Below are 13,286 nucleotides of genomic sequence, written 5' to 3'. Positions count from 1 at the left end.
TATCTACAAATGCCAACCATGTGAAATCTCACGTGCATGTGGTCATGCGCAGAATGAAATTGAACAAAACTGGGACCTTACTACTATTACAGGTGTAGGATCTTAATTTTAGCCAGTTTGCTACAGCAGGAAAATAATCCTGCAGCAACAGAAACTGTGAATTATTATGTGGATTATAATTATCCTAATGGACAATTTTGTAGGGCTTGGTACATTTTTCGTAAGGGAAAATCAAGTCTGACATTTCAAAATGCAAATTACAAACTTCAGAAGTTTTACATTTCCAGCATTGCAGGAAAGTTCTCCCGCAACAGGGTGATCAAATTATGATCCTACTCCTGTACACTGCACTGATTTGGTAAGTCTACTGCAGATTTTAATTAATTTATTAGTACACACACACACACACACCTCATATTCAGTTTACAAAGAGACAAAAACACAAAAAACAATGTCAAACACCCATTCCATTCCTTCTTCCTCTCTATCACAGATCTTCCGGCCTGCCTTTTGCACTTGACCAAATATAAACTTGATATTTCTTGGCAGACAGACAGGTTGCAATGGGGAGGAGTCTCACAGTTCTGTTCAGTCCAGGACAGGCTGAAGGACAAACAGACACAAAGGTGCCGAAAGAGAAAGGGACAAAGGATTGACCAACAAAATTAAAGGTGAGTTAAACTTTTTGGATAAAGGACAGTAAGTTTCTATAGATTTATGGTATTTGTTAAATTTTTGCTTCCCAAATGCTTCCCATTTCAGATCACCAGTAATATCAACAGGCCTATGGCATGGCTTCTGTCTGTTGTTATTTTTTACTTTACTTTTCATTTTAATTTAGGTATTAAAACCCAACATTTATAACATTTATTTGACTTAATTTGAAAATGACTAGGTTAGACATTTACTGTCAGTTAACATGTATTGTGAGCCATTCTCATGGGGTATCTCATCTTTGAAGGTTTATTGAGAGCTTTAGCTTGACCTACTTACTGTATGTGCCGTTGCTGGGGTAGAGGAGCCAGAATACAAACCTTTGACATAGATAACATGTGGGCCTAGACCTGGATTTTTCATCTTGTCTGTAGGGTGTAATAAATTACCTACAAATATAATAACACTTTTCTAAAATCTACACATCTGAACATAGCCTACTGTCTCTCTGTCTACACAAACATAGAAACAAATGCACAATTCTATTCTCTGTCCATTGGTTTAAAAGTTGTCTGTCTGTAGCCCACAGGAATGGCGTCTCCTGCATCGATGGTGGCCCGCAGGGTATTATCTGCTGCATCACACGCAGGCCATGAGGGAGGATCAGGTGTGTGTAGTGTACTGAACTCTTCTCATATTGTGTTATAGTCTCTCTCTGCCCTGCTGCCTGCACCTTTTGTGTTTAGTCAGGCTTCTGGGTTTAACATTAACAGAGGTTTGTGGAAAGTTGGCAGTCTTCCTCTTACATTCATGAAATGTTTGTGCTCTGCTGTATTTAGGCCTGTCAGGTGACTTACAAATGTATCATATTGTAATTGAGGTGCTTCTGCCCAGCATGTCAGAGCCTGAGACAAGGAACCAAGGCTGAGTCACTGAAATCTGGACTGGCTCATCAGTGTTTTGGAGCTCCTCTGTTACTGAGTTATGCTGGTGTTCTGGTGTTCCCAAGCCTTGATAACTCAAGGTCAGATAGAACAGTTGAGTCTGATCTATCGGAACTGGTTTGAACTCCACAGCTAGGACCTGGAAGATCCTGTCGTTTGTGTTGGCCTTACCTGGTGTGGCCGTATGCATCGCCAACGCCTACATGAAGATGCAGCAGCACTCCCATGAACCCCCTGAGTTTGTGGCCTACTCACACCTTCGCATCCGCACCAAGGTGATACAGGAGGCCCTCTCTTATAACCAACAGCCACTTCCTCAGACTAGCTTCACTCACAGTTAATCATCTACATGTTAGGATTGGTAGTAGTAGTGGGATGTCTTTCTGAACATAGCTCTAGTTTTATCCAATCTATCCTGAATGATGAAAACAACTTTTTCTCTGGTTCAGAAATGGCCCTGGGGTGATGGCAACCACTCGCTCTTCCACAACCCTCATGAAAATGCTCTTCCTGATGGTTATGAGGGCCCCCGCCACTAAGGAGACCTCTTGAGTGTCCATGCTGATCATCCACCTTCCCTGATTGCTACATGCTGAATAGCTCTAATGAACCTGGCATAATGCTACTGACCCAGGGGCCAATTAGCAACACTACTGACTGTGGTGCTCCCAGTCAGATATAAATAAAAAAATACTTTCTACTGTATCACGCACACTGGGTGGCTTCTCATTTGTTTACCTCCAACTGTCTGATTGTATTATATGTGTAAGATGAAGAATGGAACTAGTATTTAAACATATAGTACAAGTATATTCCAGTTCTGAACACCAAACATACCTTGAGGACAAGACAGACCAACACAGACGTTGGCAGTGCGCAGTGGGTGTGGTCTTGCTATTGCCTCTGACCACAGAACATCGGCTGTCATTTTCTGTTCATTTCCCTGACAATTCTACATGTTGAATCACCACCGTTCGTTGGAACACTGAGCAGGTGATCTACTGCGCATGGCCAACATTCGTGTTATTCTGTCTTGTCCTTTAGATACAGTATGCCTTTTTTCAGAAAGGACAAAAGAGAAACAGACGTCAAGGTTGACAAAAAGACAACAGGATGTCTAAACAGATTTATTGAGGAGCATGGATTCACATGAGGCAAGTGAAAGCTAATCTCTGTGTCTGTTATCTTCACCTCGCAGCTACTCCTAAAGTTCTCTTTTTACAGCATATACAACATGGCACCCAGTCCGACCCTGATTATTCCAGTCATCCAAGTCAATATAGGACAGCTCTGTTTACATTTCAAATTCAAACAGAAAATATTAAAAAAGTAAACATTAAATGCAACAAAGGTATTTAGCATATTACGTTAAGCTAATATATTTTAATTATAATACAACTTAAATTTACAGTGCGCCATGTAGTAAAAACTAATTTCCCCATGATTCTATGTCTGAGAACCCATCCCTTTAAATGGCAGCATGACTCCTTTAAATATAAATGTACTATTCTGAAGAAAATAATTCAGAGTTCAATCAATTACTTTGTAAACACCAATATTGGAATTAAGGTTATTTGTTCGGAGACAAAGACAGATATTCTCAAGTAAGGAAGGCTAATCATGTTGTAAAGACTTAAGAAAATAAAATACACATTTTCACAATGGCAAATGTTAATTTCAGTCTCATTGAAAGACAAACATGATCTTATACCATCCCTAATAATCCTCATATTTTTATCCTCTGTCTCTCCTTTCTTTGCCTCCATCCACACCTAACACCCCTCTTTCCTCCTAGCCCTCCCCCTCTCAGCTCAGGGCCATGGTGGCCAGACTCACTAGGTCACGTTTCAGAGTCTCTGTACAGTCTGCCTCTCTGGCCAGTCTGCGCAGGCAGTCTGCAGCCAGAGAAGAATGGCGGGGCTGGGGGGAGCCCTGAGAGCCCAGCAGTAGGGACAGGCAGGCCCTGCCCAGTCCAGGGTAGCTGTACCGCTGGGAGAACCAATAAACCTGGGGTAGGAGGGTCCATCTACCAGGAACACCTTTAGAGTCCTGAGCAGAATCCACAACCTTCTGTGTGTTTGAAACACTCCGCAGTTTAGAACGTCTTTTGCAGCACTTTGAGGCAGAACTTGATTTCAGCGGATTGACACAAGTCTCCAGTCCTGAGGTTGTCTTTGGTGCACCACTGCCCTTCTGGCCTGGTCCAGGGGCAGAGTGCCGTCCACCATCTGTCTGCTGACAGGGTTGGTGTCCAGAACCATGTAGTGACTCAGCCTGGCCTGCTGTCACTGTGGGGGCCAAGGAGTCTGTCTGGGCCTCAGAACCACTCAACTCTAGTCCAGATGTGCGGTTTGCCAGGCTCTCGTCAGCAGACTCTCCCTCTGACCCATATTGGTCCATGTTAGATGGAGGCTTTTTGCCAGTGTCTGCAATTCGACCAGCATTCTTGGCAGAGCAGGACAGCAAAGACACACACAGATCCTCCACCTCCCTCTGCAACTCTGTCACCAAAAACCTACAGGCCCCCATCATAGTCTCAGCCAGGGGGGTCTTCTGGAAGCCCTGTGCCTCTGGTGAGGGTTCTTCTGCCCCGTCTCTCCAGACACCCAGTCCTTCAGAGGCCAAGGATCCCAAAACCTGACACTCTCCTCTGCCTTCTCTCTCCGTCTCATCCCCCTGTTCCTCTGCTGTCTCTCCATCCTTGTTTAGGCGACAGCCATGCAGATAGTGCAGTACAGGTAGCAGCATGCCTTGGCTCACGTCCCTGATGGGGATGGCCTCCCCTGTTCTCCCCTGAGCCTCTCCAAAGCCCCCCCTCAACAGGGCCCTGAAGTACTCTGACCCCACCACTTCGGTTCCCTCCGCCCCAGCCACTGCTTCCCTATTGGCTGACACCTGGCTCCCATCGTCCAGCAGGAAGAGGAGGTCAAAGGTTGAGTCATTGTAAGGACAGAGATTGACCAGACAGGCTTTTTTAAGGGAGGGGGTGAAGCTTTACCGGTTTGTGAGACTGACAGGGTTTTGATAGGACTGAGTACCCTGCACCTTCTTTTAGCCAGTACTGTTTTGGGGCAACCCATCAGACTAGAGAGGCATCCAATCAGCAGGGAGAAATATAGAGAGTGGAGCTGGGGGGCGGAGACATGTTGCGGTGAGTTGAGACAATCTGAGAGGAGTCTTCGGCATTCACTGGTGTGATGATCTTCCTCTTCCTCGTCCTCATGACATCCAAGGGGCTCCAGAGCCAAGAGCAGACCACCGTTGTCCAGAAGAAGTTTCTTCAAGAGAACCTTGTTACTGTTAGGGAACACAAGTTGATGTTCGATTACAGTTGGTGTACATTTCATAATGTTCCACCAGTGCCATTTCACACTGACACAAGAAAGTTTTACTTACCCATTTATTAGTGGTAGAGACAGGGCACAGTTCAGCTTGTCCGACTCCGAGCCTGACAGCATCACATGGCTCAGGACACCAGAACCAAATCCAGACTCACACTGAACGCGTAGATTACTAAGCAGAGCAAGACCTAAAGACATACGCACATGAAATTATACCCAAAACGTTACAGCAGCACCATTTACACAAACTAAAAACAAAACTTTATGACCAAGTACAACAATGAAACTTACCAAGCTGTTTCACTTTGGCCTTGACCCTATCAGTCTGCCTCTCTCCATCTCCCCAACTCTCAGGGTCACTCCCTCTCTGGACCAGGTGGTGGCGGATCAGAGCCACTGAGCCAGTCCTGACCAGCGCCTGCAGGCAGTTGGGGTTGCAGCTCAGCCGGCACAGCATGCGGAAGCACCTGCCGCTGGGGTCCTGATGCTGGCTGAGGTAGAACAGTAGGCCAGAGATGATGCCTGAGTTGACCAGAGCAGCGCTGGGGTCCGTGGCGTGAGAGAAGCGTGAGAGCAGGAGCAGGATGGGAGACTCTGGGGCCCAAGGCTCAGGGTGGTAGGGGTGGTGGTAGGCCTGGTGTCGGGACACTGTGGGAGGGGTGTCGAGGGGCACCACACTGGAGCGAGTAGTTGAGGGGACACGTGGCCTTTTCCGTGGAGGGGAGGAGAACTTGGATGGAGAGACAGGAGTGAGGGGTGGCTTAGTGGGGGAAGGGAGAGAAGAGGTAGAGGAGCTGGGCTGGGCTTGGGGGGTGGAGGTAGAGGAGCTGGGCTGGGCTTTGGGGGGTGGAGGTAGAGGAGCTAGGCTGGGCTTGGGGGTTGGCGGTAGAGGAGCTGGGCTGGGCTTGTGGGTTGGCGGTAGAGGAGCTGGGCTGGGCTTGTGGGTTGGCGGTAGAGGAGCTGGGCTGGGCTTGTGGGTTGGCGGTAGAGGAGCTGGGCTGGGCTTGGGGGGTGGACGTAGAGGAGCTGGGCTGGGCTTGGGGGTTGGCGTTAGAGGAGCTGGGCTGGGCTTGTGGGTTGGCGGTAGAGGAGCTGGGCTGGGCTTTGGGGGTGGAGGTAGAGGAGCTGGGCTGGGCTTGGGGGTTGGCGGTAGAGGAGCTGGGCTGGGCTTGTGGGTTGGCGGTAGAGGAGCTGGGCTGGGCTTGGGGGTTGGCGGTAGAGGAGCTGGGCTGGGCTTGGGGGGTGGAGGTAGAGGAGCTGGGCTGGGCTTGGGGGTTGGCGGTAGAGGAGGGCAGAGGGACACAGGGAGACAGATCAGTGGTTTTTGAGGGAGATGACATGTGGACCTGAGCTAGAGAACTCGTTGAGGTAGAGGGGGTGGATTGACTCCGAGTCCCAGGTTTGGGTGCGGATAAGGGAGTGGAGGAAGGTAGTGAGCGGGTAGGAGATAAGCATTTTAAAGGGGAATGACAGTCAGAGGAAGAGGTTTGGGGAGAAGAAGAGGGGATATGAAGACTCCCCCAATCTCCCTCCGTGCCTCCAGGAGAGTCAAGAAGATCCCCCTCAGATGAGATCAATCCTTCAGACACCAACCAGGACCTGGAGGAGCAGCAATAGGACAGGTCAGATAACAATTTTTACAAAACTCAAATAAATCACAGGTGCACAAACCAAGAGGGGGGCAAAGGTGAGTCTGTTCACCTCACTCACCTCAGGCTAAGAAAGCTAGATGACCCAAGGACATGCTCCTTCCCCATCTCCTCTTTCCTGTTCCCCTCAGGGGGAGGGAAGTCAAATGAGTCGAAACATGATGTAGACAGCAGCTCTGAAGCAAACATGGTAGAGGTGAGGCTCACATCCATCTTCCCAGCAGATGGCTCCTCACCTTTAGCCAGCTCCACTAACCGAGCAACTAGCAGGGGGACTATTCCCAGTTCTTGTAACTGTTCCAGGGCAGCTTCGTCATAGACAAAGTCAACACAAGCCAGAATGACCAATCGGTCGAGGGGGTGGCTCCGATGGACACCCAGGAAGCCAATCAACACCTCCAGACCGCCGCTCTCCTTCACCTTGGCCCGGTTCACTGCCTCTTTGCAGCATAAGCAGAGAGCCTTGAGGAACACTCCAGACTTCAGGCCGTCCTTCTTGACCTCCTCCGTAAACTTCTGGATTACTCCCAGGGAACCCACCAGAGGACGTAAGCAGCCTTGAGTGCACATGTTGGCCAGGGTTTTCAACGCAAGCTCTTCAAAAGGTTTACCGGCCTCTCCCGAAGCCATGACACCTAGCTGAGCTAGAACCCCAGATCGGGACACCTCTCTAGCACACTCTACACCGCAGCCCCTGGTGAGCTCATGGAGGGTCCGGAGAGCTGCTCTCCTCAGCCCCAGAGGGTACTCCGGAGCAATGAGCGGGGAAAGAGCAGTCAGAGTACCCTGGGTGAGAAGTAAGAGGCGGTTTGAGGGGGTGTCTGCAAGGTAGAGGAGGGCACGGGCAGCCGACTGAGCACACTCAATTTTAGGGGAGGGGGCTTCCAGTGGGTCATCAGAGGGAGGGGATGGGGCGGATGAGAGAGAGACGCAGAGGAGCAGGAGTGGAACACCACCTGTATCGAAGACCGAAAAGCAATTATTTTTCAGGGACAAAATCTGATCTTCAACTTATACTACAAAATAAAAAATACCATCAGAAAGTGACATACTGACAGACACAGACAGCCAACAGACTCTTACCGGCAGAGTGGATGAGCGTTGAACTCTCTGGGTCCATGGCCAAGTTCCCCAAGGCCCGGGCTGCCCTGTTCTGGATCGTCTCCATGGCTACATTCTTCTTCAAAATACCCACTGAGAAAGGAAGAGCAAACTTACATTTCTGAAATTCTCACCATCATGTGAAATTAATGATTCAAACTTATTCTGATAGTCACTTACCCACAATAGATATTCCATCAAGCTTCCTAACCTTTAGAGGGGAGAAAAACATTAAATATCATAATGTAAGTCACCACTGTCCAACTTTTCATACTAAACATGCATATTCAAGCAATGTGTAGCAGCCCTGATTTGTCCTACACCATTCTGTCTCACCTCGACTCGTGTCTGTCTCTCAGTGCAGCAGTTGGCCAGGATGCTGAGAGCCAGGTCCAGAGTCTTCCTGGAACACTCAGGGTGCTTGAGTAGGTCCAGGAGAGTGCGCAGTCCACCCTGGCCTCGGAATCGAGCTATCCCACTGCTTCCTCCTTTAATGTGCTGTGTGCGGATGGCCACCAGTGCTCGCCACTGCCCAGCTTTGACCCTCTTGTCCAGCTCTCTGTGTCCACTGGTGTCCGGCCCTGCTTGCCTGGCTTGTGGTCATCGGCTGCTGCTCTCCCAGGTTTAGAGAGCTGTGACAGGCACCACGTCAGTGAGGTCTCTGGGGAGGCCAAGGACACTTCTCTGGGGTTGCCTGCCCATGTCCCATGTTTCTGGCTCCCTGGCACTTGCTTTGACGCCATGATGCCACTAATTGCCTCCAACCCACCTGCTCTTCTGCTTATCCTCACTAACAAGTCACTTCAGACAGAAAGTGATGACATGGATGATGACAGGGGGAGACTGAGGGGCAGAAATGTGGATAGTTATTTTTGTGCATTTTACTTTTCAATTTTCTTAGGCTACATCATAAATGTATACAGTATTAAACATTGTTAACAAATTATCTCCTTAAATGTATTTTCATCTTAATCAATTTCCAAAGTTTGTCAAAAAATTCTGGAAATGAACAAACGATACTACAAATACCGGCATCACAAGTGGAAAATATTACCCTTTGACCCCACTTCTCAGCAATGCTGCCGGGAGTTGGAGTTTGCAAACCTCTCGTCCACTCCCTAAAAAAACAGGCCTCTGTATGTGACAAGGCCCAACAAACAATTACGGTGCGTTATGGTGCGAATACAAGTGATATAAGCTATGTTTTTAGTCCCATCTCAAGAATAATAAAGTATTTGCAATGACTAATTATTCCCACCGACCTAATTCATTTAATCAAACGAAAAACAATCGTCTTAGCTAGCCGCTAACGCCATCTTTTAGCTGGACGATAAACAGGAGGCGGCCACGAAAAGGGGGGAGGGATGTGCGAAGGGGTGGGTCGTTCTATTTAATCACGGGCCATGTAGTCTCAGCTGTTTTACAACTACCAGAATTAAGCAATATTTCTCTATGAAGAATACATTTCCCAAAACATTTATAAATAACTCCTCGTTTCAAGCCATATCTAAAGCAACCAGGGATTGTTGTTAGGTAAAGCAAAACAAATCTTGTTTAATTAGAACTGTAAAAACTACATTTTCCATATTGCTCTACGCTGCAACGGCTACACTCAATGGGAGGTGCTGGAAACAAGTCTGGGGTTGTTGTTATAATCATCGTTTTAGTTGATGCGGGGGGAAAAAAATCATCGCATACCATAGCAGAGTTGTTAAATTCTTCGATAGAATTGCTTGTCATATCCTACTTCAAACAAATGTGATTGTCACTGAGTAACACAATGGATGTTATTGAGACAGTTGTAACAGAGAGCGTTGAAGTAGATGAAACTCCAATGGTGTCCAATTTGGATCCGGATAAATCGAAAGCAGGTCAGTGCATCTTGTCAGCAGACCGCATTCATCGTTATTTGCGAGGAGCTCGATGAGTTTGTGGTTGATCACTGATATTTATCAGAATCAATTTAATTGGCAGAATCAATTTAATTGGCTCTCAAAGTTTCTCAATAGGGAAAGTTTCTGTAAACACACGGGCTACGAGGAAAACACATGACAATTAAATAAACAAAATTTAACAAAACATGTCATTTATTTGTATATTGTTTATATACATATATATATATATATATATATCAACTTCCCTTCTCCAGAGTTTGTATGGACTTTACAAGCCACATGGCAACTTGTCCAAACCCGCCTCGAAATGGACCAGGATTTTGACCAGCCAGTGTGCAAGAAAAAGAAACTGTGGGAGACGGTGGCTGAGAGAGTGACTGCCAAGCTAAGGGCAGCTGGGAGCACAGATGTCACAGTCAAGGCCTATGAGTGTGATCTGAAGTGGCGTAACATGCTGGCCACATACAGGAAAAATGCTGAGCGGTCCAAGAGACTGGGGCCCAGAGTGTCCACTGGGAGTTCTTCAAGGCCATGCATGAGGTTCTGGGGAAGAGTCGGGAGGAGATCGAAGCACAGCGCCGGGCCAAACTCAACGGTACCAAGCTGGGCAAGGCTATTGCCAGCAAGCGGTTTACCCCCATCCTTCCTACACCCTCACTGACAGCTGCCGCCTTTGCTCCCAGGCCCCCCCAGGATGTCCTGCAGCTGTACATGGAGCTGCAGGAGAGGAAGATGAACATGTGGGCCCAGCAGAAGGCCCTGGAGGAGAGGAAGATCGAGGCCATCAATAATCTAGCCCGTGCCATCTCCAGTTTGTCTCAGAGTCAAAACAACAGTGTCCAGCTGCCAGAGTAGCAGTACAGCACACCAGACCAGAGCAAAGGAGTTCTTTGGATGTTGTGTGATAAATGGAAGCTTGTCCATAGCATGAAAGACTGCATCATGCAAATGTTTCTTAAGTGTTCAACCATTCAGTTACTTTGTGTTGTCATGATTTGTCATTGTATACGTTTTTATTACGCTGTAATAACACAATTTGACAAACAAAGAAGTTCATTGCAAAAACTCCCTGTAATACCTGTGAATGAGAAGAAGGCTACACAGGGCATATTGTACATAGATCTGCCATAGGATACAAATAATCCTACATATGAATAAAATACAATATATTGCTGTGACACTCTTCCTTTTAATAAAATATACAATATAAATGCTGTTTATCTCAATACAAACACAAAAATTATAAATCACTTTACGTACTTCCAGAATCCAACTCTTTGTACAGCAGATCTGCGATGGCTTCCCTTCTCCTCACACCCTCCTCATCACACTCCCCCTCTCCCTCTTGTGTCCCAGCCTCCCTCTCAACCTGTCCCTTGACCACTTCCCCCATGTCCAGAAATACATTGTGGAGTATGCAGGCAGTCAGGACAACTGCTTTGGCTCTCTCATAGTTCCCCATGTCCAAATACCTGAGCCTTTCGAATCTGGCTTTCAGGTCAGCCACAGCCTGATCCAGGAGGTAAAAATGGGCTTCCAGGGTCCTGTTGTAAAGATTTCCCCTGGGGCCACGGCCCACTACGTACGGGGTCAATATCTGGACAGAGGCTGGATATCCAACTCTAGCCACTAGGCAGGTCTCTGGGGGCATCATCTCAGGGAGCTGTTTGAGTTTGTCCCTCAGAGCACTGGCTCTGTCCAGGTCTGATCCCTTGCTGATTCTGCAGTGTATCAACCTGCCTGTATGGTTACAAACCAGCTCCAGGTTCAGCCAGGAGTCGGGATGGGCCTCCTTCTTTATCCTCTTTACCTCTGTCACCATGCTCTCCACATCCTGTTTGCCAATTGGCAGGCGGATGGGGATGCGGGTGTGCCCCAAGACTCCCAGGACCCTGGGGACACCCTTCTCTTCCAGGCCATTGGCTTTCCCCAGCAGGCTGGAGAGGGGGGGGAGGTTTTCAACAGCATCAATGCCTGGAGGAGAGAAGAACCAGAAACAAACATGGGTGATGGAGTAAATTGTGTGTAAATAGTTTGAAGGTGCACATTTCAGGATATTGTAATCGGTTGGGACAATATACAAACGTTTTTGAGAAAGATAATTGGAAAAATGTTCTTGAGTAAATGTATTTATTGATGCCTTTTCATTTTTATCAGAGATAAAAACACAATTAATTTAAGGTTATTTGTTGATGTAAAAATATAAATTTACTGATTTTAAGGTTGTGTCATTTGATTTGGGGTAGCAAGAAATTATTGGGGGAAAAATGGGGTCCCCAGAAATACTGGTGGATGAAATGGGGTCCATGCTGAACATTTTTGTATAACACTGTTGTAATTGATCCACACTTAACAAGTCTACATACCAGTCGGCCATCTAATTTGTTGGTCCTCAAGTGTGTTCACACGCTCACAAAAGGAAAAGAAGATCCTATGGATGTTTCCTTTCTCCAGGCGGAAACTGGTAGACACAGAGCGATAGCTGAGGCGCTTGGAGAGGAGGGTGAGGGACAGGAGAACAGTGTGGGACAGGGATAAGCGGGCACGTCCTGCCATACGGCTCTGATTGTATCTTGAGTTTGAATTCTGGAGGAGATCTGTAATGTACTGAGAGATGAGAACAAACATAAATCAGATCTGTGCACAGCAAATGAAGCAAATGGTGTCATCTCAAATCTGCATTAGTGTGAGGATGGAAAAATTGATCAAGCCACAACAATGAAGAAAAGTAGGCCTATTGAAGGCTACCTGAACTGCAGCGTTTTCCTCAGCATCAGTTGACTGTTGAAATTCAGACTCCTCTTCTACATGAGAAAGTGTTGCAAGTTCTGTTGTCGACCGAATTTGGTTTTGCAGTTGAGGTTCTTCCACCAGCTGAGACAGTTGTAGGTAGATTGGTCCGGGCTGGGCCTGAACCTTTGCTAGGAGGTCAGCTTCCAGAATATCTTCCACAGCTTGGTCCAATCGCTGCTCCAGTTCATCTTGAGAAAGAGGCTCCCATTCACGCTGCATCATTTCGAGCACAGCTCGACCAGCCGACGCAACATAATTATTATCCATGCGTGTGCGTGGTGCTGAGCACAGTGGAAAAAGTTTGATAGAGGACCACCGAAACGGTATCCTAAATACCGTATTTACTGATTTATTTATAAGAAAGCAATAACAATATACCACACGGGGTGACAAAGATTTGTTTGTATGTCGAAAGGAATTTGTGGTTGTCCTGTTTTTAAAAGAGCATGTTGGCGAACAATTTCCATCTTAAAAGAGCATGACAACCATAACAAAGCCAGATTGTTGAATCTAATTGAGACAGTAATTTGTACCTTTATGCTTGTTTATCACGAAAGATGAGTGGACCACCGAAACGACAGACCACGGAAATATATGCTAAATACCATATTTACTGATGTTTTGTTGATTCACTCCTTTAAATAGTTGATGCAAAATGCCATGCTTGTTCAGAACTTGGTCAGCCAACACACACAAGTACAGGCTAGCTAGCCATCTACAATGTAACCAAGGTAACTTACTAACAAAGATACCGGTAACTAATAAATGGGCTATTATTGTGTTATAGCTAACTCGCTAATCCACTGTGTCCTCAACTGTGTAGATTAATGAAGTTACCTACCCGACCCTTGATGCAAATAAATTAGCTACATATTTTTGACTAGCTCTCATTCAGCCTGCTAAAACCAT

The 13,286-nt window shown here is 46.8% G+C and overlaps 3 protein-coding genes across 3 annotated transcripts; 1 reads left to right on the top strand and 2 right to left on the bottom strand.

The window, feature by feature from the left end:
• The first annotated feature begins 564 nt into the window (after positions 1-564).
• LOC121570528 (cytochrome c oxidase subunit 6A, mitochondrial) lies at positions 565-2,303 on the top strand. Its single transcript, XM_041881997.2, has 4 exons — positions 565-671; positions 1,237-1,321; positions 1,731-1,873; positions 2,048-2,303. The coding sequence occupies exons 2-4, from the start codon at positions 1,246-1,248 to the stop codon at positions 2,135-2,137; spliced, it is 309 nt and encodes a 102-aa protein (XP_041737931.1). The 5' UTR covers positions 565-671; positions 1,237-1,245; the 3' UTR covers positions 2,138-2,303.
• A 389-nt stretch (positions 2,304-2,692) lies between these two features.
• armc5 (armadillo repeat containing 5) lies at positions 2,693-8,286 on the bottom strand (the record flags this gene model as incomplete). Its single annotated transcript, XM_041879445.2, is given in 9 exon segments — positions 2,693-4,491; positions 4,494-4,895; positions 4,995-5,127; positions 5,231-5,782; positions 5,784-6,538; positions 6,650-7,544; positions 7,672-7,782; positions 7,870-7,900; positions 8,026-8,286. Coding segments are annotated over 9 exon segments (4,227 nt in total), but the record flags the coding sequence as incomplete, so codon positions are not given.
• Positions 8,287-10,753: 2,467 nt separating this feature from the next.
• On the bottom strand, positions 10,754-12,726 carry LOC121568632. Its single transcript, XM_045218608.1, has 3 exons — positions 12,333-12,726; positions 11,951-12,191; positions 10,754-11,558 (listed from the first exon to the last, which is right to left on the bottom strand). Exons 1-3 carry the CDS (start codon positions 12,642-12,644, stop codon positions 10,837-10,839), a joined length of 1,275 nt encoding a protein of 424 aa, XP_045074543.1. The 5' UTR covers positions 12,645-12,726; the 3' UTR covers positions 10,754-10,836.
• Between the last annotated feature and the right edge of the window lie 560 nt (positions 12,727-13,286).

Source organism: Coregonus clupeaformis, unplaced genomic scaffold (assembly GCF_020615455.1).
Source record: "Coregonus clupeaformis isolate EN_2021a unplaced genomic scaffold, ASM2061545v1 scaf1680, whole genome shotgun sequence".
Taxonomy (NCBI): domain Eukaryota; kingdom Metazoa; phylum Chordata; class Actinopteri; order Salmoniformes; family Salmonidae; genus Coregonus; species Coregonus clupeaformis.
Note: the sequence above shows the minus strand (reverse complement) of the source record. Positions and strands in the feature narration are given on the sequence as shown.

What these genes read in the sequence shown, in the direction of transcription:
- LOC121568632 (XM_045218608.1), bottom strand. Translation starts at nt 12,644, where the DNA reads ATGGATAATAATTATGTTGCGTCGGCTGGTCGAGCTGTGCTCGAAATG. An exon ending in AGGAAAACGCTGCAGTTCAG is followed by an intron (nt 12,192 to 12,332) that starts GTAGCCTTCAAT and finishes CTCATCTCTCAG; the next exon opens with TACATTACAGATCTCCTCCA. An exon ending in ACAAATTAGATGGCCGACTG is followed by an intron (nt 11,559 to 11,950) that starts GTATGTAGACTT and finishes TCTCTCCTCCAG; the next exon opens with GCATTGATGCTGTTGAAAAC.
- LOC121570528 (XM_041881997.2), top strand. Translation starts at nt 1,246, where the DNA reads ATGGCGTCTCCTGCATCGATGGTGGCCCGCAGGGTATTATCTGCTGCA. An exon ending in AGGCCATGAGGGAGGATCAG is followed by an intron (nt 1,322 to 1,730) that starts GTGTGTGTAGTG and finishes TGAACTCCACAG; the next exon opens with CTAGGACCTGGAAGATCCTG. An exon ending in ACCTTCGCATCCGCACCAAG is followed by an intron (nt 1,874 to 2,047) that starts GTGATACAGGAG and finishes TCTCTGGTTCAG; the next exon opens with AAATGGCCCTGGGGTGATGG.